Source organism: Rhinatrema bivittatum, chromosome 2 (assembly GCF_901001135.1).
Source record: "Rhinatrema bivittatum chromosome 2, aRhiBiv1.1, whole genome shotgun sequence".
NCBI lineage: Eukaryota > Metazoa > Chordata > Amphibia > Gymnophiona > Rhinatrematidae > Rhinatrema > Rhinatrema bivittatum.
Window position 1 is genome coordinate 725,261,011 of NC_042616.1, and position 27,455 is coordinate 725,288,465.

General features: G+C 44.1%; 1 protein-coding gene across 2 annotated transcripts in view; it reads right to left on the minus strand.

The window, feature by feature from the left end:
• AZIN1 (antizyme inhibitor 1) overlaps positions 1-27,455 on the minus strand; it is a 268,902-nt gene that overhangs the window by 147,085 nt on the left and 94,362 nt on the right. For both annotated transcript variants that reach the window (XM_029591846.1, XM_029591847.1), the window contains exon 6: positions 3,642-3,776. In XM_029591846.1, the coding sequence (XP_029447706.1) occupies positions 3,642-3,776 (135 nt within the window). The remainder of the gene's footprint in view (positions 1-3,641; positions 3,777-27,455) is intronic.

Below are 27,455 nucleotides of genomic sequence, written 5' to 3' on the forward strand. Positions count from 1 at the left end.
GCGTGCCCTCGGCGACATCCGACCACAATGAGGGCACGACTCGAGCGGGTGGTCTGGTCCCAGACAATGATAGCAGCAGTCATGTCCATCCGTGATGGACTTGACCTTCCCGCAGAGGCAGGGTTTGAATTTTGAAGGTCAGGGAGCATCCTCCTTGCCTTGGTCCTTCAACTTCTTCATTTTCTTCTGTTTTTTCTTCTTTTTGGATTTTCCTGAGATCTGAGGCTCCTCGTGCAATCCTGTGCGCGGAAAAAGACTGAGGAGAGTCGTTATCAGCATGGAAAACCACGCGCAGTCTCAGAGCAAAGCTCTGACATCATTTAGGAAGCTCTGCTTCCCGGGCCTGACTGACAGTTCCCATGACAGCATGGCTAATTCAGCCCTATCGACGGGAAACATCTATTAGGCAACATTTCTTAGAAAAAGTGTGTAGCATTCTTCCAGCAGCTGCGCATACTGCACATTAGCCTGAGTTAGAGACCTGTCCATATTTACCAACTGCTCTCAAGTGCTTGCACTGTGAGCAACTTCAAAACATTCAGGCTGGCACTTCCTGCCTTACCTTGCAATGAACATCAGCCGGCAGAAGTGCTGGCCTGCTCACAAAAATCATCAGCCAAGGAATAAATAAAAATTGCCATACTGGGTCAGACCAAGGGTCCATCAAGCCCAGCATCCTGTTTTCAACAGTGGCCAATCCAGGCTACAAGTACCTGGCAAGTACCCAAAAACTAAGTATATCCCATGCTACTGATGCTAGTAAAAGCAGTGGCTATTTTCTAAGTCAACTTTATTCTCCAAGAACTTCTCCAAACCTTTTTTAAACCCAGCTATACTAACTGCACTAACCACATCCCCTGGCAACAAATTCCAGAGTTTAATTGTGCATTGAGTGAAAAAAAATGTTCTCCAATTAATTTTAAATGTGCTACATGCTAACTTCATGGAGTGCCCCCTAGTCTTATCCGAAAGAGTCAAGAATAGATTCACATTTACCCATTCTAGACCTCATTATTTTAAAGACCTCTATCAAATCCCTAACCTCTTTAGTCTTTCCTCATAGGGGAGCTTGTTCCATCCCCTTTATCATTTTCGTTGCCCTAATCTGTACCTTCTCCATTGCAACTATATCTTTTTTGAGATGCGGCAACCAGAATTGTATACAGTATTGAAGGTGTGGTCTTCACCATGGAGTGATACAGAGCAGCTCCTGCTGCTCAGTTCACAACCATACATGCCCCAGAAAAAAATTACAGAACAGTGATTATAGGTAAGCAATTTCACTTTACCTGAAGAAAAGTTCACCTTAGTCACAGGACTCCCTAGCAAAAGAGCTGTCAACAAAAATGGGGGAGGGAAACACTACCAACAGAGCAGCACAATTTTTTTGGCAGACCCAATTCTTTTGTATGACTAGTAACCTTAAATAAGACTAAGTCGAGGGGGAGGGATACAATATGACTCACCCTCAAAAGATTCTGAAGAAAGGACTGCCCAAACTTGCTTGCACATTCAAAGTCCAGTATCTAAACAATGTGAAAGTGTGAAATGAACTCCATGTTGCACCTTTACATATTTCAGAGGCAGACCTTAAATGGGGATAGCTTCTTCAGTTAAAAACTGTCCAAAGCAGGATACAAACGTGCAGACTGTGCAAAACATTGCAATACAATAAAATGTTTTCCAGCAAGGAAGCATTTTTAAGCCTTTACATGTCCTTCGAAGGTCAGACTTAAACTTGCATGAATGATATGCCATCTGCTATCCAATTAGACAGTTCAACACAGGAATCCCAGACTTGGAGTGACAAACTATGGGTCTTTAGGCTGTCTGTGAAATCTTTTGCAATTCAAAGCATGTAGGGCTTACTCACCTTTAACACATGGCGTGGGGGGAGGGGGGGGAGTTAGAACCAGAAACATGGGACATGTACACATCACCACGTTTTAGGGTTAGGTGGATAAGGCATTGGGCTTGAAGTTCTCCAAAGCTGCATGCAGAAATTATGCAGCCCAAAAAACGGAATTCCCGATAAGGCCATAAGAACTGAGAGGCTCAAATTTGGGCTTTAATCAGCTATATCAGTATGCTATACTGTGCACACTCAAAGGAATCTACGAATTTCCTGGAAAGCTCTGGAAAACTGTTAAAGCTTACTCTATGCTTATGGCCAGGGACACAAGAACACTTAGACTCAGTAAAAAGTATAATGTATTTTTATTAGTCAATATAAGTGTTCTCGGGAGATGCTGGGTACAAAACATGTCCATGTCAGTGCCCTTAGGATGAAACTAATATGCAATCATGCTGAATTGACTGTATGCAGATCTATCAGATAAAAAAATTAAGTGCTCACAGCTATAATTAAAAAAAACCTTAAAATGTCTCCTTCACCCTGAAGATTCTTCTATATGCTTATCTTCTAAATTTTGTTTCACATACATTTTTCGTGCTCCTTTTACCAAGGTCTGGGACCACCACACTTTTCTGCATTTTATAGTGCTGTGCTTATACATATGCAATGAGCATGAATGAACAGAAAAACTATAGTTACTGATTACAAAAAACTGAGAGAAGTAAATTGAATATTTCTAGTACTACTAGTTCTGAGGAACACAGGAGTGAAAACAGTCAAATACTTAGTCAACGATCCCTATGCGATTCATTCATACTTAAGCTGCTTGCTTAAGTATGAATGAATCGCATAGTATGAATGAGAAATATGGAATAAAAAAGTGTCATCCACAAGAAATACTATAACAGTACAAGAAATTATACCACACCCATTCCATTACAATCACCTTAAGAGTCTAACAAATGTGACATCTAGATTAAATATGTTTACACTGTTTAAAAATCTTAGTACGTTTCATAAACAGATTCCTAAGACTTGACATTTTAATTAAACTAGGACTGAGAAAGGAGTGATTCTGATAAGTCTGCTTGGAATGTTTAGGAAGACCCAAACCTACACTTCAATGACAACTACTGATATATATATTAAAGCATCCCTTTACAAAAGGTAATCTTTAGTCTACACCTCGATCCTCTGACCAAAAAAGGTGCTTTTCAATATGTGCCCATAAATGCCAAAGAATTCTGATGTAAAGTTATTCTCACTATACCCATTTAGATAGAAACTACCTGCAGATGCACACAGAATTTGAAAAATATTTCTGCATTTATTGACCTGATCTCTACAATCACTTACCATAATATTAGTTATGCAGCACACATTACCCATTTGATAGAGTATCAAACTTCCTGACAACTTCTAAAAAGTAGATTTTCCTCTCCATCCAATTTTAATTCTATAAACCATTTACTCATTTCAAAATTTACTCATATCACATAACTATACTAACTAGATTTCCTACCATGTACTTACAGTATCAGATTCCCTAGATCCATGCTACCAAACTAAATCCTTACTAAATTAAACTTACTAAACTGATCTAAATCCTTACATATGTTATCCCCTATGCTTAATAACAGTTTGTACTTTGCATCCCTTGTTTAACCCCCTTATCCCTGTAACCTTATTTTGTAAACCATTATGATGGCGTTATTTTGACGTTTTCAAATGACGGTATATAAAACTCATTAAATAAAATGTTAAAATTTCAAGAAAATATACTCACTTAACACCAATCATTTGGACTTGAAGCTCCTTGGCACATTCCAAGAGGTGCCTACAGCTCTTCACTGTAGTGCCAAACATCATGTTCACCTCTTCACCTCCACTAATGTCTTCTGTTGCAATGTGAAGTAAGAGCCTAAGAGAAGGGGAAGATGATTGGGGCACAGTTGGTTTACATCATCATCATCATCACATGTGAAGTCTGAAGATTGCCAGAAGTATGTTGATTATGCTGTCAGTGCTCCAGCTTCATTGATGGAAGAGTCAAGATAACCTAATGAAAAATAATCCTGTACAGAGAAAAAACTAGCAATTAGGGCCTAAAACACAGTCATCATAAAGGGGGAAAATGGAAAAGCAGCAAGCCAAGACTCAGTTGTACCATCAAGAGAGTCGGTTGGGTGCTATAATAAAAGGATGTTACCCTTAAATTTTATTAAAATTAGAACTTGAAGTAATGGTTTTACATTATGGGGTAGAAAATTTTAGGTACAACACATCTACAGTTGACTTAAAATAACTTTAGTTTTACATGAACCACAACCGTGAAAATATGTAAATCCCAAACTACTTTATTACTTTATTTCAAAGTTATACAGAAAGTTTGCTTACTGTGAACAGTGCTCTCTGTAGACATGATGAATTAGCCATGACATGTGGGTGACATCTGACAGCACCGACCAGACCCCTCTCTTAGCTCAGAGCTTTTGTTCTACTGAGCATGTGCAAGAATTCCCACATGGTGCTGCCTCATGAGCTCCTCAGTCGATTTCAGAGCTTTAGCTAGAAGTTGACTCTCCAGGAAGGCAGGTGGTTATTAAGTATGGCTAATTCATCCTTCTGCCTAAGGAGAACACCGTTTAGGGTAAGCAAACTTGCTTTCTGTCAACAACCAGGGCTAAATTAGCTAGGACACGTGGTGAGTCCTAAGCTGAAGGATGCAGTGAAGCACTTATTGAAAAATCAATATGGACACTACTATGGAGAGCAGACCACTAGTTGCATGGGCTATGTAAAACTGCTTGTTCAAATCTGTCACTTAATGACAGGTTGTTCAGATAGTAATGGAATGTAAAAGCAAGTTTGCTTACCGTAAACGGTGTTTCCGTAGATAGCAGGATGAACTAGCCATGCTGTCATGGGATCTGTCAATCAGGTCCAGGAGGCGGAGCTTTACAAAGCAGAGATTTAGATTTTAGCTCTCTGCAGCTGCGCGTGTGTTCCCGCACAGGAAAGTAACAGATTCTCCTCAGTCTGGGATTAAGCTGTAGGTTGTAAAGACGGTGACTGCCAGGGAGGAGGGTGGGTCAGCATGGCTAATTCATCCTATCTACGGAAACACCATTTAAGGTAAGCAAACTTGCTTTTTCCCGTCGATAGCAGGGCTGAATTAGCCATGCTGTCATGGGAGTCCCAAGCTCCCGATCACGTTGTTTATGGTATATATATATATGTTTGTACGTGATCATGAACAGTGTGGCATTCACCGTGTACAAGAGGATAGAGATTGCAGGATTGCGTGCCCTATCTTCGCATCAGTGGCTGCTTGTTGATCAAGGCAGTAGGGCAATGTGAAGGTATGGAGCGATGACCATGTATCTGCCTTACAAATGTCAATGGGTTGTACATGTTTAATTAAGGTGTGCCAAGGAGGCCGCCACTGCTCTAACTTGATGAGCTCTGGGAACAGAATGTAGCTGTAGGTTCTGTTTGTCGTAGCAGAACTTGATGCACTGTGCTATCCAGCTGGTGATGGTGCGTTTAGCCTCCGGTAGTCCAGGTGCTTTCAGGTCGAAAGAGAAAGAGTTGAGAAACACGGGAGTCCAAGTTTGTTCTCTCTTTGTAATATGCTAATGCTCTTTTGCAGTCTAGCGTATGCAGTAATTTTTCCCTGTCATTTGCATGAGGTTTAGGGAAAAAGATGGGTAGTTCTATGGTCTGATTGAGATGGAATTGAGACACCACTTTTGGTAGGAAGGATGGGTGAGTTCAGAGAACCACTTTTTGGTGATGAAACTAAATACGGAGAATAATGGACCAAGGCCTGTAATTCACTGACTCGTCGTGCTGATGTTACTGCCAAGAGGAATACCACCTTCCATGTGAGGTATTTAATGTGTGCCAAGTCCATGGGTTCAAATGGGAAAAACATGAGCTGTTCAAGAACTTTGTTGAGGTTCCATGGAACTGGAGGCTTGGAGATCAGAGGGCGAAGGTGAGTTAACCCCTTGATGAAACGAGATAGTAAGGGGTGATTGGAAATAGGAATATTGTTAAGTGGTCTGTGATATGCCGCTATAGCACTGAGATGGACCCTGATGGATGAGATTGCCAGACCAGCTGTGTACAGTGTATGTAGATAATCCATGAGTAACTCAGGTGAACAGTCTAAAGGTGGTACACCGTTAGAAGTGCACCAGGTAGAGTAGCATTTCCATTTATAGCTATAGTTTTTCCTCTTTGAGAGTTTCCTGGATTCTAACAAAATGGATTGTGCTGAAGTGGAAACTCCCTGTTCTGTTAAATTGAGCCTCTCAATCTCCATGCTGTTAAATTGAGAGATGAGTGTAGCAGGTGTAGAAGCGTTCCTTGATTTTGGAAGAGAAGATCTGGGCAATTCGGTAATCGAATAGGGTCCGTGATGGACAGTCGGAGAAGGAAACTGTACCACGGTTGCCTTGGCCAGACTGGAGCTATGAGTATCAGTTGAGCCTTATCTGCTATGCACTTCTGAAGTGTCCTTGTTATGAGTGGTATGGGAGGAAAGGCATACAGGAGGCCTGTCGTCCATGGAATGAGGAAGGCATCTTGGGCGATCCTGAACTGACTTGGTCTTATCGAGCAGTATTTGGGAACCTGAACGTTGATCTCTGTTGCAAAGAGATCCATCGCAGGTGTCTCCCATTACATGAAAATGTTTTGGGCTACCTCCGAATTGAGTGTCCATTCGTGAGGATGAAAGATGCGGCTTAGCCTGTCCGCTCTTGTATTTGCTACTCCTGGTAGGTAAGTTGCTTGCAGATGTATGCAATGTTGGTGAGAATGTTTGAAGATTGTCAGGGTCTCCTTGCAAAGGGGCCATGAACCGGCCCCTCCTTGCTTGTTGATATAAAACATTGCCACTTGATTGTCTGTGTAGGCCCTTTAAGTGATCTTGAAACACTTGTAGTGCATTTCGAATTGCTCTGAGCTCTAATAGATTTATCTGCAGGGACTGCTCGTAGATTTGTCCATAACCCTTGGGTTTCGTAAATCTCGAGATGTGCTCCCCATCCCTTGCGAGATGCATCTGTGGTCAAGACTGCATTGTGAGGACGACGACTGAATAATGCTCCTTTGGACAGGGTGGATTCTAGGAGCACCATGTTATGTCCTGTTTCATCTCGGAGGTCAACGATAACTTCTGTGTCAATGGTTGTGAGTGTTGTTTCCATTGACGTTTTAGTCCCCATTGCAGGCATCTCATGTGTAGCCTGGTGTTGAACCGTGAAAATAGCCATTGCCATGTGGCCGAGGACTACCGAAATTTGTCTCGCCGACGAACTTTGAGTGTTGTTCAACGAATAGAGAAGTTGACATATTTGTATTCTTTCTGTTGGGAGATATGCCCGATTGCGAACAGTGTCCAGGCCTGCTCCTATGAACAGTAGTCGTTGTGTTGGTTGGAGATGTGATTTCTGAAAATTGATCACTAGTCCCAATTCCTGTAAGCACTGTATCACCTGGAGGTGATAGAGTAAGATCTCCGGGGTCGAGGCTATTATTAGCCAATCGTCCAGATATGGAAAGATGGTCATACCCTGTTGTCTGAGATGAGCCACCACCACAACCATGCATTTGGTGAAAACACTGTGTGCAGCTGATAGTCCAAAGGGAAGAACCTTGTACTGGTAGTGTTGATGGCCGTAGCGAAAAGCATAGGTAACGCCAAGAAGATGGATGGATTGGAATGTGTGTGTACGCATCCTTCAGATCGATGGAACACATCCAGTCGTTGGGTTGAATCAGAGGTAAGTGATTTCAATGATACCATCTTGAATTTCTCTTTGGTCAGGAATTTGTTCAATTCCGGTAGATCTAATATGGGGCGAAGTCCACCCGACTTTTTGGGGATGAGGAAGTATTGGGAATAGAACCCTGTTTTTTGGGTTTTTGGAAAAATTCGAATGGCCTGCTGTTTGCGAAGCAAAGCAATCTCCTCCCCCAGTTGTGGTTGGAAGCTTTGACTCTTTAGAGTGGAAAAGTGAGGTTTTGTGGTAAATTGGAGTTCATAGCCATGTCGTACTCTCTCTAAAACCCATTGATCGGTTATTTTCTCCCAGGCTGCCAGGCAAGAATGAAGTCTGTCAGGTGGTGCTGGCTGGTTTATTAAAAAGACTGCGTTGATTTTACTGCAGCAGCCGGTTATTGTGTTTGCTGTCTCTGGTTACGTGGTTTACCCCTACGTTGAGTCGTGTTTTGTTGCGGAGGAGGACGCTGGTAAGATGGATACGTCTGTGTATGAAAAGATTGATAAGACCTGTAAGGCCTACAATTATAAGACTGTCTACGTGTAGATCCCACATAACGACGTGTGGTCGAGTAGTGAGATTGTGACGTTAAGGATTGGACTGCTAGAGCTTCCTCCTTTAATTTTCCAACTGTTTCTTGAAACTGTTCTCCGAACAGGTTGTCTCCTGTAAACGGGAGGTTCGTCAGTTTCTCGTGTAAATCTTCTCTTATCGTACTAGAGCATAACCATGCCATCCTACGGGCTGCTATGGCTGTCACATACGCCCTAGAAGATGTTTCAAATGCCTCATATATTGATCGTAGGTGTTGAGAACACTCCTTCATATCATGAAGAGGCGGTGGCACCTGATCAGCCATCGAGGAGAGCATAACTTTTGTGGCTTGTATGCACTCATATAGGTATTGTACCATAAAGAATTGATGGTGCATAATGCGGGCATTCAACATTGAGTTATGATACATCTTCCTGCCAAAGTCATCTAAACACCGGTTGTCTTTACCCGGTGGATACGAGGCATGCGATTTTGCTTTTTTGAATCTTTGCATTGCCGACTATCACAATTGAAGCATGTGGTAATTGTGGTATAGAGTAAGGTGATGTTTTTCTCATACGAAATTTTATATCCGTTTTCTTGGAAACCGCTGATAGAGAATAAGGCGTTTCCCACGACTTCTGCAAGACAGAATGTAATAATTCTTGTGGTGGGAGAGATGTTGGTTCTCCCGAAGCATCGAAAATCTTTAGGAGACCAAAGGTTTCTGACCTAAGGTCTGTCTCCTTTTGGACCTCCAGATGTAATATCGTGCCCAATTTTCTAAAAATTTTGGGTATGTCAGGTCCTCTGGAGGAGAATATGGTTCCTGTGGTTGTTCCTGTGGATCCGATGGGAATCCAGTAGATGACAATGGTGACGTTTGTGGAGATAGAGAATCTATAGGGGTATCTTGCTGTTGAACTGGTGAAATTGGTCGTTTTGTCATTGGGGATGCCGGAGGCTCCACCGACGGTTCTCTAGAGGTATGTATATTGTGTTCCGGAGAACTCACAGATAGCTCGTTAGACATCTTAAAAGATGATTGAAGAGTTTCATAAAACCCTGCCAATGATTGGGATAATTGAAGAAATGCCTCTCTTGTTTGAGGAGGCATTGTTGCACGACCAGATTGTTTTGGTAGTTCACCTGTTTTAGGTGATACTGTAGGAATTTTAGCAGAAACAGCTGGTACGTCATACTTGTTCCTCATCTTGCCCTCTGTGGTCTTAACAAATATCTGAGGACGAAGATGCAGCAGAGGAAGTGATTTGTATTAATTGTCTGCGAGATAAGGAATCTACACTTCATGGGTGAGATGACCTAGAAGTGGAAGAGCTCACTGCCCAAGTATCTCTCGTCTTCGCAGCTTTTTGATGTGAGTGACATGATCGCCTATGGTGATGGTGTGACGATGATCCTGTATGGGCTCCATCTCCCGACAGTGATCGACTGATTCATTTTGACTTCACCTCTGTAGAACTAGAGTCTGAAGAGGTGGAATGAGGTACATGTGGAGACTGATGTCTTTGTTTTGACTTTTGTAGTCCACTGTGCGTCGATCTGTATGTTGTCAAGTGCGCTAATGCCTTCGGCGCCAATTGCGATGTTTCTTTCAAGTTGTGCGCATATACCGACTTGTGCGCAGTTGTCGTCAACGCCATGCGCTTCAGACTGCTCCGGCACGTTATGCGCATACGCTTCCTGCGTTGTGTGCGCTGGTGTTTTGTGCGCCAATGATGATTCAGGCGCAGAAGTATTATGCGCCAATGGTGCAATGCCAAAACTATTCCACTCTTCCAATTTGACAATTCCATCATCCAACTTAAAGACAATGTTAAAGATTTAGGCTTCTGGGTGGACAATGATCTAAATTTTAAAAAACACATCTCTACTAGAACAAAAGAAGGATTCCACAAACTACAGGTAATCAAACACCTAAAACCACTGCTTCATCCCCATGACTTCAAAACAGTCCTTCAAGCCCTAATATTCTCCTGTTTGGACTACTGCAATTCTCTTCTAATTGGACTACCCAAGTCATCCCTAAGACCACTACAGCTTCTTCAGAATACCGCTGCCAGAATCTTAACGGGGAAAAGAAAATCTGAACACATCACTCCCGTTCTCAACCAACTACAATGGCTCACAATTGAGAAAAGAATTGAATTCAAAGTCCTCTCAATACTGCAGAAAGCAATTTACAAAGCAGATTACTCTGCTCTTGTTGACGTCATACATATCCACCAATCCCTACGCACTACAAGAACAACTAGTAAAATACAACTTGTGATTCCATCTCTCCCTCTCGCCAAACTCTCTTCCACCAGAAATAGAGCCATTTCCATCATCGGCCCAAAATTATGGAACTCACTCCCTCAGTACCTCGCTGGTCAAGAAAACCCTAAATCTTTTAAAAAAGAACTAAAATCTTGGCTACTAAGCCAATCTCTTACTGACAGCTCGGACTTTTGATCTCATAACTATCAGTCTACCAATAGGACAATTTATCCCGCCCTCTAACTACAGATATATCCTATTATCTATGAACCCTGTTTTTTCAGTATACCTTACTTGTAATATATCCTGCTGTTTGTTAGACTAATTTTTATGTCTGTTTCTCAGTCTGATTAATGTAACCTGTCAAATTTAAATGTAACTGGTTTGTTATAATGTAAACCGGAGTGAAGGCAACTCTGCTATACCTCGGTATATAAAAAACACTAAATAAATATATAAATAAATAAATAAATAAAATAAGGTGCTTCAAGCGCATAACTCGTCGGCGCCGCAGATTTAGGCGCCGTTGTTTCCTGCGCCGCTCGCCGAGGCTTTTTCGGTCCTCTCGGATCCGAAGGCCTATGTCGGCTCAGTAAGTCCTTACCTCCAAGCCTGGAGGGTTGAGGATCCAATGATGACGCTCTTTTCTGTGACAGAGCCGCCATCAATGAGGGACCAGGTGAAGAATGAGCCTCAGATGGCTCGGAAAACGTGAAAAGTTCAAACATTTTGTAGGCCCGTTGTTTTTGGGCTCTTGGGGACATTCAAGCACAAAAATCACAATTTTGTAAACTATGCTCTGGTCCCAGGCATCGGTAACATCGGTCATGGCCATCTGTGACTGACATTACCTTGCCACAGGCACATGGTTTAAACCCTGGCTTTTTTGACATTTCAATAAAATAAATGCTGATGAGAAGTCAGCCCCGCGTACGATCACGGAAAAAACAGACTGAGGAGAATCTGTTACTTTCCTGCGCGGGAACACACGCGCCGCCGCAGAGAGCTAAAATCTAAATCTCTGCTTTATAAAGCTCCGCCTCCAGGACCTGCTATCGACGGGAAAAGGTGTGCATCAACAACCAAGCTGCAGCTTTGCAAATGTTCAATAGGCACGGCTCACAGATGAGCCATAGATGCAGCCATGACTCTCACACGACGAGCCTTTATGTAGTATAACCTGGAGGCCAGCAAGTGCATAACAATACACAATACAGTCTGATAAGCCAGTTAGTGTGTTCTTGGCAACTGCTATAACCACATGGTTAGGACTGGAAGATAAATAGTTGCAAGGCTTGATGTGGAGAAGCTCTCATGGTACTACACCAAGGCTCTTACAGTTCAGGGGGCTTTTTCACCTTCATGCACATGCAGCCTAGGAAAGAACATAACATGATGGCTTACTTATATGAAAAGCCAACACTACTTTTGCTAGAAACTTGGAGAGGGTGGGGAGCACCATTATTGTGGAGGAACTGCATATATGGAGAATGTACCAATGCCTGAAATTCACCAACTTCCGACGTGATCACAACAAGGAATAAGATTTTCCATGTGAGAAACTTTAAAGAAGTAAAATCCAATGGTTCGAAGTGTGTTTTCATAAGCTTTGCCAGAGCCATAGCCAGATCTGCATTAAGGTCCCATGGAACAGGTGGTTTGGCATGCAATAGACCTTTTATAAATTTTGATACTAGAGGATGAATGGATATCTGTTTACCCTCTACTTGAATATGTTAAGCTGCTATGCACTGAGATTTACTGTGACTGATGAGGTACTGAGCCTAGAGGAGGAAAGAACAAGTATTGATGTAGCTCCCATGGTATACAAATGGGTCCAGGGAACATCGTTGATACCAAAATGAAAATTTCCTTTTAAAACTATAAGCTCTTCTAGCTGGGGGCTTTCTGGCAGATACTGTCACATCTTCAATTTCCTTGGGTAAATATAATGATGCAATCAAGTACTCCACATCCAGGCTGTTCGAATGATACAGAAATCCCTCTTAGGTCAATACTGTTGGATTGGCCCCTAGAGGAATCAGGGGGCTGAGACAATTATCAGACGGGCCCAATCTCTGAGTACTTTGTGCACTATCCTTATCAGTAGAAAAGCATTTATAAGCTATGTATTCCAGGCAAAAAAAGCATTGGGAGCGGACCAGACTGAATGATAGAATGAAGCAAAATCTTTCCACTTTTCTGTTTTCCTCTTAATGCAAAGAGGTCAATCAGATTCCAAAGATCGAACAGTCTGATGGCTCATCTAGAGACCACTAATTAGGACAAAATACCCAGCTGAGGTGATCCACCATGTTGGAAATCTCTGGAAGGTAGGTCACTTGCGAGAATACAACTGTCACATGCACATTTTCCAAATCTTCAAGGCCTCTTGACAGAGTCCATGATCCTGTACCTCCCTGCTTGCTAACATAAAACATGGCTACTTGGCTACCTGTTTAGATGCGACTGCTTTCCCTCGAGATCTGAGAAAGCTTTCAGGACATGTCTGATGGCGGTTCCAATACATTGATTTGAAACTGCCTTTTCACTGCAACCACATTTCTTGGGTTCAGAAGAAACCCATCTGTGCACCCCATCCTTTGTTGGACACATCTGTCACTAATGCAACTCCATTTTTATAGGATTGCCTGCTTCCGCAATTAAACCACTTCAACTGCTTCAAAATGCTGCCGCTAGATCCCTATCAAATTGCAGAAAATTTGAACACATCTCTCCAAATCTGCGCCAATTACATTGGCTTCCCATCGCTTTTAGATCACAATATAAGATATTTTTGCTTATTCATAAAGCATTGTACAATGACGACTCATCTTGGTTACAAAAACCACTATATCATTGTATTTCTACTAGAAATCTTCGTTCTACAGACACTGGTTTACTCTATTCCCTACAGGAAAAAAATTCTCAAAACAGCTACTATAAATCGGGCCCCCTCTATAATTGGTCCTACTCTATGGAACTCACTACCATCACCACTAAGGACTGAACCTTCCACATCTACCTTTAGAAAAAACCTTAAAACATGGCTTTTTAGCAAAGCTTTCCCCCAATAAACTCGATAGATTTCATCCCCTTATATACGGTTTGTTCCTTTTATTCTCGATGAGATACTGAATTTTGGTTTGATAATGATAGATTATTTTATATAGTTCTATATTAATCTATTGATAATTATTAGTTTTGTTTGGTTTTTTTTTGTTTCTTATGCCACACGCTGTTTTTGAACTGTTATACTGTATTAGGTCTTCAATATTTGTTGACAATTTGTTTCAATGTAAACCGATGTGATATTTTGAATTGAATGTCGGTATAAAAAAGCAGATAAATAAATAAAGCGGCCCTGAGGAAGCAGATGGCGGGGGGCTTCCTCCCATAGAACACTCAGGTCTAACCATCAGTGGAGTTTGTTCTTCATTTCCTAAGACATTCACCTGGGTCTTCAAGGATTGAATTAATTGATCCCATTGGGTACAGAGGCCCCACTGAAGGACAAGCATGTGGAGGCAAATTAGATACCACATTAACCACTGCTACATGCAGCCCAGAACAGTACTTCCCTGTTCTCTGATCCATCTGTAGCAACCTGATCCACCACTCAGAGCCAGGGGACAGTCAGAGCACGTATACAGCATCCTGAATATTCATCCCCACTCCCACGGAGAAGTCAGGCATGCAGGATTCAGAAACCCAGGAATAAATGAATTACAGTGGGCTCTGGCAGAATAAGGCCTGTGATGGAAAAATACCCACTCTTCCCATGTTACTCTGACATAATACCTCTTCTGCATTTCATAATGAAGCTCCAGGAATGGAAAATGAAGTGATGCTTGAAAAGGATGTAGTCATCCAGTGAACCCAGAAATCCTTAAATATTATCAAAGATCAAAAGTAAGCTGCTTCTGCTGGGAGCCTCAGTCAGAACTAATTTGGGTAATAATTTTGATGGGGACACAACAGTTGAATGCCTTCCAGGATCCTCAGCCAGTAGAAATGCCAGACAGTCCTTACACTTACAGAAGAAAGCAGACACAAATAATGTTATCCATTTGGGGGACCAATGACCTTGAGACATGGTATCTTTGCAGTACAAATTTTCAAAATCTAGGGAAGAAGCTTAGACACATAGCAAAGACCATTGTCTTTTCAGAAGTATTACCTGTTCATGGAAAGGGGAAGAAAAGGCTCTGCCATATAGATTACTTCAATGTCTGGTTCAAAATATGGTGTAAGCAAGTGGTTTTGGTTACATTGGTAGCTGGGTCCATACATGGAGTAGTAAAAATATTATACTGAAAGGATGATCTACATTTGTCCTTAGCTAGAAAGCAGATGCTAAGTGAGAAGTTCAGAGCATACACTATCAGGCATTTAAACTGGAAGGTGGGGGTGGCAGGTGGTAGCCAATGAAATTACCATGTCACCCCCAAGCAATACAGGAATTGTGAGAAGAAAAACTCAATCAGCTCAAAGTAGCAGAAAGGATGACCAGGAAGAACAGCAATCCCAAGGAGAAATGTTAGTAAGCTATGCCCATAATACTCTAGGTGATAAAATCACCTAGACTTTATGCCCATAAAGTCTAGGTGATAAAATCAGAGACCTGCAGGCCTTAATGGTGGGAGCAAATGTAGACACAAATCTGGTTCATAGTCTCATAATTGGGATATTGGCCATCCCTGGCTATAACATAAGGAAGGACAGAGCACAGAAAAGAAGTAGCTCTATGTTAAAAATAATATCCAAGCAACTGAATTGCAGAGACGGAGCAGAGAATCATTATGGACAGTCCCCCCCCCCCCCCCCCCCCAAAAAAGATAATCCTTCCATTTTTACTGGTGTTGTCTACAGGCCTCCGACTCAAACAGAAAAACTAGAAAAAGATCTGGTTGAAGACATCCAAAAGGTGGGAAACGGCGAAGTGTTTGTTGGAGATTTTAATCTAAAGATGTAAAGTGGAAAATCCCTTCTGAGTAATCTACTAGTAGCAGAGAGATAGTTGATGCCCTGCAAGGAGCTTGGTACTAACAAATGGGAATGAGAGAGAGTTATACTCAACTAGTGCTAACTAGCTGGGATGTGTCTGGGTGGATGCCACCTGAGCACCAGTGATCAAACGGTAAGGTTTGATATCACAAATAAGATACAGAGATCATACAAAGGCCAGAGTTTTGAATTTCAAAAATACAGACTGTCGAAATGGGGACGCTCCTGGAGGTAGAACTAGATGACTGGGAGAAAATGAGATCAGTGGAACAGTGGGCCAAACTAAAAGGAGCAATTACAAAGGCAACAAATCAATATGTTAAAAATGTAAACAAAAGTAAAAGGAATAAGAAGCTGATCTGGTTCTCAAAGGAGGCAAAAAATAAAGGTAAAAAAATAGACAAAAAGAACATTCAAGAAGTATAAAGGATCCCAAAGAGGAGCATGGGTGAAACTGAGGGAGACTAAGAAAAATCCCGAAAGCAAAAGGTCGGCGGAAGAAAGGACTGCCAAAGAGGTAAAGCGAGGTAAACCATTTTTCAGATATATCTAAGGTCTATGATATAGTGAAATTGAAAGGTGATAAAGATCAATGTGTGGAGAGAGACAAAAATGGCAGAAATTGGAGAAATTACCTGATAATTTCGTTTTCCTTAGTGTAGACCAGCGCTTCTCAACCGGTGTGTCGCCAAGCACCGGCAGGTGTGTCGCATGCTCCCGGTCTCTCCCGCTGCTCTTTCCTCCCTGCTGCCACTGCCACCGGGTTATCAGTACGTTCAAGCCCAGTGGGAACAGCAGTGGTAGAAGAAGCAGTGGCACCTGCGGCTGGCCTTTTCTTCTTCCCGTGACCCGGAACAGGAAGTGATACGCGATGTGCAGGAAGGAGTATGAGCCGTGCCGCGTGGAAAAATAGCAGCAGCGGCAACGGCCCCCAAGCAATCAAAGCAGCCGGTAATCGGGAAAGAAGACAGCAGCATGAGCATCCCGCGGCCGATGGGATTCTTCTTTCTTGGCCAGCGGGGGCTGGAGGAGGCGGCTGCTGCAGTTACCATTTGTGTTCGGGTGGGGGGAGGGGGAGGAAGTGAGTGAGAGAAAGAGAAGCAGCCAGCCAGCCTGTGTGTGTGTGATTTTGAGAAACTGGTCAGAGAGCCGATGTGTGTGTATATGTGAGAAACAATGAAAGACTGCTCAGGGAGATAACTGATGTGTATGTGAGAGTGTGAGATAGTCAGGGAGGTGACTGATGTGTGTGTGTGAGAGAGAGAGAAAAAGCATGGAAGTGAGAAATCTGGGTATGTGAGAAAGCATGGGCGTAAGAAGCCTGGTGTTGTGGGGGGTATGGGTGTGTGTGTGTGTGTGTGTGTAAGAAAGCATGGGAGTGAGAAGCCTGATTATGTGAGAGAGCATGGGAGTGGGAAGCCTTGTGTGCATGCATGAGAGACACAGACTGGTTAGTAAGGTGACAGTTTGTGAGAGAAAGATTGGTGTGTGTGAATGTGAGAGAAAGAATGTGATTCAGGGAATGAGAAGCCTGTGCATGTGGAGAGCGAGCATGGAAATGAGAGACTGGTGTGTGTGTGTGTGTGAGACAGAGAAAGTGATTATGAGAGTGAGAAGCCCATATATGTAAGTAGAACACGGGAGTGGGAAGCATGTGTGTGTATGGCATGAGATAAACTGTTCAAAAAGCTGACTGGTGTGTGTGCATCAAAGACTGGGAGATGATTGGTGTGTGAGAGACAAACTGGTCAAGGGGGCATGACTGGTATGGGGTGTGTGTGTGAGAGACATGGGCACTAAGGAAGAGGGCCATGAGTATAGAGCTTAGCTTCTACTGCTGCTTCTGGTGTGTGCCACGGCCTGCATGGAAGGGGAGTAGGAGAGCTGCTGGAGGGGTAAGTAAAGGTGGCTTTTTAAGTTTATTTTTCTTGATTGACTGCCATTTTAATTATTTAATATTATGTGATGATGTGTCTGCTTTTTTGAAATATTTTATTGGTGTTTGAAGAATGTTTAATAGTTTTTATGAGTTTTTAATTGTTGAATGTTATTCTGTTCATAGCTGTATTAAAACATTTATTCTGCTTATTAGTATAGTTTTACAATTATTTCTGTGTGGGGATCTATAGCTGCTTGCTAATTCTGTTTTCCTAATAAAAGGTGTATTGGTTTTTAGGGCCTGATTTAATATTTGTAGTGTTGCCTTTTCATAGATAGGGTTGTTCCTGTTTGAGTGTATTCCGTAATACAGGTGTAAATGTGTGCGGATTAGTTTATGTGCATTACTACAGATCCTGGGAATATGTTAGGTTAGTTCTGTGTCTTTTACCGAGATATTTTACTAGCATGTAAGCATTTGTATCAGTCTTACTTGTTGTGTTTTCTCAAGAGAACAGGCATTGGTGGTAAACTGCTGTCTTTTCATAAGTAGGGCTATTGAGCCTAAAGTAGGAGTTTGAATTGCTGTTACTGAGATGACACCAGAACATCTTTTTTGTAGGATGAGTTCTATGGGGAATGTCATAATTCTGCTTTACATCCACTATTGTGGGTCAGGGCAAACTGTACTTTTACATCTAGCGCCATGACAATCATGGGTCAGTGTGTCATGCATGTGAGAACCATCTGTCAGGTGTGTCCGGACAGAAAAAAAGGTTGAGAACCACTGGCGTAGACAGATGGACTCAGGACTAATGGGTATAGTGTACTCCTGACAGCAGTTGGAGACTGATCAGATTTCAATCTGCAGTCAGCCCTAGTACATATACCCCTGCAGGAAGGGCAGCTCTTCAGTATTTTCAGTCTCCATAGCAGTTAGGGACTATGCACGCTAGCACAGTGTTAAGAGTAATTTTACCGAAGAAATCTTACCTCTACAGACGAGCCCCACTCTCCTGCAGTGACACCCCGTTGGGTCCCTCCCCTAGTCGAGATTCCCGGAGTGATTTCCACGATCCCTTGGAGTTAAGCCTCGGACCGGCGGCCGACCCTCGGTGGGGATCTAGCCTCCGACATTGGGTGAGGCTGAGAGGCAGCGGGTGCAACCTCGAGCACGGCGGTGAAAGTATTTTCCCTCTCTCCCCCCCCGCACGGAACGAAACCGGAAAGCACCGAGACAAGGTAAGGTAGAAATCTATTTAACAGTCTCTGGTCTCCGAAGCTCGAGGAGACGGCACAGGTCACCAGCCGGGTCCAGTGCCACCGGGTTGATCTGCCCTAGCAGGGCTAGACCCTGGTCAGATCCGAGGGTCCTCCCACGTGGAGACCCTCCGATGTGGTCGCCATATTGTCTGCATGGTCGCCGCCACCATTTTGGCCCTGTTCGCCGCCCTGTCCGCCGTCTCGATCCATGCGCACAAGCGAAAACGCATAGCCACGCACTCACTGTGCTGGGTGCATAATTTCGACCCGTGCGCACAACAGAATGCACATCTCCCTGCACGCGCGCACCAAACCTACGCGCGCATCTTCACACACCGGAGCGCACAACTGTATTGTACGTGCACAAACCATGGCGCCACCTGAAAATAAGCTCAACGCTCAGGGCCTTTGCCCAGCATGCCACATTAGAGCTGCACAGCATGAGGAGGCCACGGCCCTGTGTATAAAGTATGAAGAGGCCCTAGGGGACCCAACTCATGGCCCTCCCCAGCCGGGACCGGACCCCAGCCTCTCGAGCGGTATGCCGGACCTAGCATCACACAGTGGGACACAGCATCTATCTCCTGGGTGGAATTCTTCAAAGGTCTGCATACCTTCGTCCACATGCAACTGGGGCCTCCTACAATGCGGTCACAGGCCCCACCAAAGGACCTCAACATGCCAGGACCCTCTATGCCCAGGGAAGTGATCCCACCACCCAGAAGCCTCACCTTCGGGGACACAGACATCTCAAATGAGGAGTCGGAACCCCTGGAGGAAGGGGAACTCCCTCCGGGGACAGAACCCCATCGAACCATGAGACGCTTCTTCACCAAGGACGAACTTCCAGACCTGGTCTCACACATCTTAAAAGAGCTTAAAAGAGCCGAGGCACTTGTGCCTCGGGAGAACCTAAGCTGAACCCACTTTTGGAGGGACTTCGTCAGACCACCCGCCATTTCCCACTATTACAAGCCGTCCAACAACTAATTGACCTGGAATGGGATGCCCCAGAAACCATGTTCAAAGGGGGCCAGGCTCTGGCAGCCATGTACCCTCTGGACCCTGCCGCCAAAGATCTCCTGGCATGTCTGAAAGTGGATGCCATGGTCTGCGCGATCTTGAAGTGCACTACTGTCTCAGTGGAGGGAGGAGCAGCACTCAAGGATGCTCAAGACAGACGTCTGGAATCTATCCTCAAACAGTCCTTTGATGTCTCCGCTATGTCTTTACATATCGCGGCATGCTGTGCCGTGGTGACACGGTTGCTTAGCACAGACCAGGAACAACACTCCTGGGGAAGCCCTGGAACCAGCCGTATCATTCCTCGCGGACGCCGCTTCGGATCTTGCACGCACAGCAGCTAGAGGAGTCTCATCCGCCGTGGCAGCCAGAAAACAAATCTGGCTCAGAAACTGATCAGCCAACGCATCCTCCAAAACGAGACTTACAAGGATGCCTTTCAAGGGAACACTCCTGTTCGGAAGCGAACTAGAGAAACTAGCCAACAAGTGGGGCGAGTTCCCACTGCTGCGGCTACCGGAGGACAGGAATAAGAGAAACCAGCGATCCTTCCCCCGGACCTCATGTGGCAGAGGATCACAGCAACCAATATAGAAGCTCATATCAAGCGGCCCGCCCTGCAGGCCGGAGCCAGTCCTTTCGGAACAAGCACAATAAAAGGGGAGCCAAGCTCAGGCCCAGGCCCCAGCCGCACCCCACAATGAAGATCAGCTGACCCATCCAAAGGAAGAAGCCATAGGGGGCAGACTGGCCCAATTCTACCAAAGATAGGTCAATAACTTCAGACAAGTGGATCCTATCCATCATTCTAGAGGGATACTACCTGGATTTCATCCACCTCCCTCCGGACAAGTTTGTGGAATCTTCCTGCCATGACCCTTCCAAGAAGATGGCAGTGGAAGCGACACTGACCAGATTACTAACCTTAGAGGCTATAACACAGATGCCTCCACAACAAATAAATACTGGCCATTATTCCATCTATTTTATTGTTCCCAAGAAGGAAGGGAACATTCAGACCTATCCTGGACATCAAGGCGGTCAACAGTCATCTGAAGATTCCTCGCTTCCGCATGGAAACCCTACGCTCGGTAATAAGGGCGATACAACCAGGAGAGTTCCTTACATCCCTGGATCTGTCGGAAGCCTACCTACACATTCCGATCCATCAAGAGCATCAGCATTTACGCTTCTCGATCCTGGACCGTCACTACCAGTTCCAGGCACTACCTTTCGGGTTAGCCACTGCACCCCGGAAGTTCACCAAGATCATAGTGGTGGTGGCAGCAACACTGAGGAAGGAAGGAATCCACGTGCACCCTTATCTAGACGATTGGCTGATCAGAGCGAAATCCCCAGAGGAAAGCCACCAGGTAACCAGGAGAATGGAAACTGTCAACCACAGCATTCCAATTGATAGTAAACCGTTGGAGAACACCAACCATGGACCTTCTGGCAAACCAGTCCAATGCCCAGGTACCCAGTTTCTTCAGCCGCAGGCGGGAATCCCAGACCCAGGGAATCGATGCCCTGGTACAGACCTGGCCACAGGAGACTCTGTTATACGCCTTCCCACCGTGGCCCCTATTGGGCGCGATCATCCACAAGATAGAACACCACAGGGGGCCAGTACTTCTAGTGGCCCCGGACTGGCCAAGAAGACCATGGTACGCAGACATGCGAAGACTGCTGGCAGGGAACCCCCTGCCGCTACCTCCAATCGGAGACCTGCTCCAACAGGGACCGATCCTCCACGAAGATCCAGCTCGATTCTATTACGGTCTGGCCATTGAGAGGACTCACCTAAGGAGGAAAAGATACTCGGGGGCAATAATTGACACCCTACTCCGAGCACGCATGTTCTCCACATCCCTAACATACATAAGGATTTGGAGAGTATTCGAAGCCTGATGAGAGGACCACGACATCATATCACACTCATTCAAAATTCCTGCGATTTTGGAATTCCTACAGAACGGACAACAGAAGGGATTGCACCTCAAACTCCATCAAGGTACAGGTGGTGGCCTTGTCATGCTATGGAACCAAGAAAGAGAACAGCAGCATAGCCTCTCACCCGGATGTCTCACGCTTCCTGAAAGGAGTCAAGCACATCCAACCACCCCTAAAGTGGCCGGTGCCTCTTTGAAACCTTAACCTGGTCCTAGAATTGCTAGCAGGAACCTCCTTCAGACCTCTCCGTGGCCTGTCTCTCAGACTATTAACATTGAAGACAGCCTTCCTGCTGGCAGTCTGTTCAGCCCGTCATATATCCGAGCTACAAGCACTGTCCTGCCAAGAACCGTTCCTCAGACTCACCTCAGGAACCATCCAGTTACGCACAGTTCCGTCGTTCCTCCCCAAAGTGGTGTCTCACTTCCATCTCAACCAAACCATCTCGCTACATTCGCCGATGAGAATAGGCTCGAAGTCTACGCCATCACAACATCGGCAGACTCCTAGTCCGATACCTGGAAAGGTCGGAATCCGTATGAAAGACGGACCTTCTATTCGTCCTTCACAGCGGGAAGAAGCTAGGGAAAGCGGCCTAGCGAGCAACCATAGCCCACTGGATCAAAGAAGTCATCAAGGCGGCCTATGTGGAAGCAGGCAAGCCACCGCCTTTACAAGTCAAGGCCTATTCTACTAGAGCCCAGGCAGTGTCCTGGGTGGAAACTAAGATGCTGTCACCTGCCGAGATCTTCAGGGCGGCGACATGGTCCTCCATCCACACCTTCTCCAGGTTTTACCGCCTGGATGTTCAGGCTTGGGAGGACACAGCATTTGCAAGGGCAGTACTAAGTGGGTCACGGGCAGCCTCCCACCCGGTTCGGGAGTAGCTTTTATTCATCCCATTGGTCCTGAGTCCATCTGCTACACGCTAGGAATTGGAGAAATTATTTACCTGATAATTTTGAATTTTTTTTTTTTGATTGGGCAACTAGAGAATTGGATCAGGGAAGAGCGCTCGATGTGATTTACGTGATTTTAGTAATTTTTTAGATACAGTCCTGCATAGGAGGCTCTTGAACAAAATGAGAAGCTTGGAGTGGGTGCCAAGGTAGTGGCGTGAATTGTAAACTGGTTGACTGACAGGAGACAGCGTGCAATGGTAAATGGTTCTACTCTGAAGAATGAACCGTGTTAAGTGGAGTGCCACAGGGATCGGTTTTTGGACCTGTTCTGTTCAATATCTTTGTGAGAAATACTGCAGAAAGGATAGAAAAGATTTGTCTATTTGCAGATACTAAGATTTGCAAAAGAGTGGGCATGCCTGAAGGAGTAGAGAAAATGAAAAGTGATTAAGAAAACTTTAAGACTAGACAAGGATTTTGCAGCTGGGATTCAATGTCCAAGAAGTGCAGAGTCATGCATCTGGGGTGCAGTAATCCAAAAGAGCTGTATGTGATGGGCAGTGAAAAACTAATGCACACGGACTGGGGGAGAGACTGAGGTGACAGTCTGATCTGAAGCTGGCAAAACAATGTGACAAGGTGATAGCTAAAGTTAGAAGAATGCTGGTCTGCATAGAGAGGAATAACCAGTAAGAAAAAGAAGGTGGTGATGTCCTTGTACACATCCTTGGTGAAGCCTCACCTAGCTTACTGCATTCAGTACTGGTGCCCGTATCTCAAAGGATAAGAAACAGGATGGAGGCCATCCAAAAAAGAGCAACCAAAATGGTGAGGGGTTAGCATCAGAAAACTTATGAGGAGAGGCTGAAGGATCTGAATATGTATACCCTGGAAGAGAGGAGGTGCAGGGGAGATGATACATACCTTCAGATACCTGAAAGGTTTTAATGTACAGTCAAACTTTTTTCCCAATGAAAAAGATCAGTAGAACTAGGGTTCAAAATGAAACTCCAGTGAGGACTCAGAACTAATGTTGGGAAATATTTCTTCATGGAGGAGGTGGTGAATGCCTAGAATGCCCTTCCAGAGGAGGAGGAGGAGAAGAGGACAACAACAGTAAAAGAATTCAAAAGGGCATGGGATAAACACTGTGTATTCCTAATGTCTTGATACTGTTGATGTAACTCCATCACTACTCTGGTTTCACAGCAAAGGGTAAAGGGGACTGGGAAACTGAAGCATGGGGTAACCTGCACAGGGAGGCAGATACTACTATAAGCTTGCTGGGCAGACTAGATGGACCATTTGTTAATTTTGTGCAGTCATTTCTGTGTTTCTTTGATCCTCTGAGATGAGATCAGGGCCAATTTTTCAAAGTTTGTAAGACAATCCAGTGACTGAAGATGTTTGTCTTCTGCAGGGCGTTCAATACCTCTACCTGGGAAGTTCCCATCAACTGGCCAGTCCCCCATGTAAGGTAAAACATGTCCTGACTGAGGTGCACTGCTACTACAGCTAGATATTTGGTAAAGACTGTCGCTGAAATTCTGAACATAAGAACATAAGAAGTTGCCATGCTGGGTCAGACCAAGGGTCCATTAAGCCCAGCATGCTGTTTCCAACAGAGGCCAAACCAGGCCACAAGAACCTGGCAATTACCCAAACACTAAGATCACCACATGCTACTGATGCAATTAATAGCAGTGGCTAGTCCCTAAGTAAACTTGATTAATAGCAGTTAATGGACTTCTCCTCCAAGAACGTATCCAAACGTTTTTTGAACCCAGCTACACTAACTGCACTAACCACATCCTCTGGCAACAAATTCCAGAGCTTAAAAGTGTGTAAAAGTGTGAAAAAGAATTTTCTCTGATTAGTCTTAAATGTGCTACTTGTTAACTTCATGGAATGCCTCCCAGTCCTTCTATTATTCGAAAGTGTAAATAACCAAGTCACATCTACTCGTTCAAGACCTCTCATGATCTTAAAGACCTCTATCATATCCCACACCTCAGCCGTCTCTTCTCCAAGCTGAACAGCCCTAACCTCTTCAGCCTTTACTCATAGGGGAGCTGTTCCATCCCCTTTATCATTTTGGTTGCCCTTCTCTGTACCTTCTCCATCACAACTATATCTTTGAGATGCGGTGACTAGAATTGTGCACAGTATTCAAGGTGCGGTCTCACCATGGAGCGATAGAGGCATTATGACATTTTCCGTTCTATTAACCATTCCCTTCCTAATAATTCCTAACATTGTTTGCTTTTTTGACTGCTGCAGCACACTGAGCCGATTTTAAAGTATTATCCACTATGATGCCTAGATCTTTTTCCTGGGTGGTAGCTCCTAATATGGAACCTAACATCGTGTAACTACAGCAAGGGTTATTTTTCCCTATATGCAACACCTTGCACTTGTCCACATTAAATTTCGTCTGCCATTTGGATGCCCAATTTTCCAGTCTCGCAAGGTCCTCCTGCAATGTATCAGTCTGCTTGTGATTTAACTACTCTGAATAATTTTGTATCCACAAATTTGATAACCTCACTCGAATTCCTTTCCAGATCATTTATATATATACAGTGAGCCCTTGACTTACGACCAACATATCAGGGTTTGACTTACAAACAAAATTTGAGTTAAGGCCACAGCCACGTGTGTGTCGCATGCGGGTTTGGTTTTTTTTTTCGCAGATTGGTTGTGTATCACATTTTTTTTGTCTTGGAGGGCGGGACTTCTACAGGGATTGGCTGGCTACTGTTGCTGCTTCTACTAATGGGACCCAGGCGCACGTGGGCAGACCCGGCACGTAATTTCAGCAAACAGCATCGGGGGATATCACTCAGCTGGCAAGGTACAGTAGTGTGCTCAGAAGCGATTCGGAAGGGGAAAATAGTTTCTGAAGGGCAAGAGATGTGCTCAGCAGCTGTTGGGAAGGGGAAAGATTGTCTGTGGTTGGTGTTTTTTCTGTTAGGTTTCTTAATTTTTTTTCTCCTGCAGAACTGCACTTTTATCAAGGAAGTGTTCAAAACGGCCCCAAAGATAAAGAAAGCAATCACAATCGAGAAGAAGAAATAAATTTCTGGCTCAGCAACAGAGAATGGCAGCCGAGGAGCTTACTGAAGAGGAGGAAGAGGAGGATCAACAATCACTGCAGCAAATTTCCTCTTCTGGAATTAAGGAAATCCTGAAAAAATGGACAGAGCTGCAAACATTTGTAGAGAAGACCCACCCAGACAGAGGAAAAGCAAATCATTGCATTCACTTGCTTAATGATAATGTCATGTCATACTACAGAACAGTGTTGAAGAAAAGACAGAAACAGACAACCTTAGACCAGTTTTTACTTGTGAAAAGGTTGAGACCAAGTGAGCCAGAAGCAGGTCCTAGTGAGCTACAGACTCCCCCAAGGCGAGAAAGGACACCAGAAAGCCAGATTCCAGATATTCTTATGGAATGGGACTCTCCTTCTGAACGATAACCACTTCCATTTCATCCCCCGATGCTGTTTGCAAACCAAAGACGTCAACTTTTAAATAAATAAATGAAAAGTAAACTTGAATTGTTTTTTCTGGTAGGCTAAGCACATTTTATAACTTTTTGGTGAGTACACTAGGAAAGGTGTTTCTGGTAATTACAGACCTCATACAACCATTTTTTATTGTAGAAATGGTTAGGTAAGGGGTGCTTTTCAGAGGTCTGGAACGCATTATGGGTTTTTCCATTATTTCCTATGGAAAACAAAGTCTTGACTTACAACCAACTTGAGTTACAACCAGCCCTCTGGAACCAATTGAGTTCATAAGTCAAGGGCCCACTGTATATTGAAAAGCACCGGTCCAAGTACAGATCCCTGAGGCTCTCCACTGTTTACCCTTTTCCACTGAGAAAATTGACCATTTAATCCTACTCTTTGTTTCCTGTCTTTTATCCAGTTTGTAAGCCACGAAAGGACATCGCCTCCTATCCAATGACACTTTAGTTTTCGTAGAAGCCTCTCATGAGGGACTTTGTCAAATGCCTTCTGAAAATCCAAATACACTACATCTACCGTTTCACCTTTATCCACATGTTTATTAACCCCTTCAAAAAAATGAAGCAGATTTGTTAGGCAAGACTTCCCTTGGGTAAATCTATGTTGACTGAAGGGCAGCATCTTGTATTGGTAGTGGGAGGATTCCACCATAAAGTCTAGATAGTGCTAAAGGGAAATATGCATCTTAGATCCAGGGTGCACATTCACTCCACTAGTTGGACGAAGGGCAGAATGGTGTGAAGGAAGCTCATCTTGAATTTCTCCAGCAATGGATTCTTGTTCCAACTTTGTAAATCCAGGATGTTCTTAATCACCCGGTCTTCTTGGGGATGAGGAAATCGTGAGTAGATCCCCCTGGTTATGTTGGTTGGTTGGGCCAGGTTCTAATGGTACTTTTGAGAAGATACCACCTCCAAGCAGAGCTGCAATGAGAGAGACTGATCTAAACCAAAGGCTGAACAATGGTGAAGACACCACCAGGAGAAATACAGTTGGTAACCAGATTCCAGTCTTGAGTATCCAATGATCCTTGATAATTGTGTCAATCTTCCTACCAAAGGGGTTGAGTGTTGTAATTGGAGACTGGTCCAAAAGTGGATTCAGATTTTAGTTGGACTTGCTGTGTCGTTTTTGGTTGTCTCTTTTGGGCTGCCAGCTTCGAGCTGGAAGTTGTTGCTATGGAAGTGCAAGTGGAACAAGATACTGCTCAAATTTGCCATAAGGAGCGTCTGAAAATAAGAGCATTTAGAAGAGAGGTAGGAGCATGTAGAGAACTGTTGCTCAGAGCTTGGAGAGCATGAATGGACTGCCACATGCTGCTGCGCCATCTGATTACATTGATTTTTTTGAACCTCAGTTCTAGGATTATACTACTTTCTGCACCTACTCTGTTCCAATCTGTCAAATACAATCTAATAAGGATAAGCTTT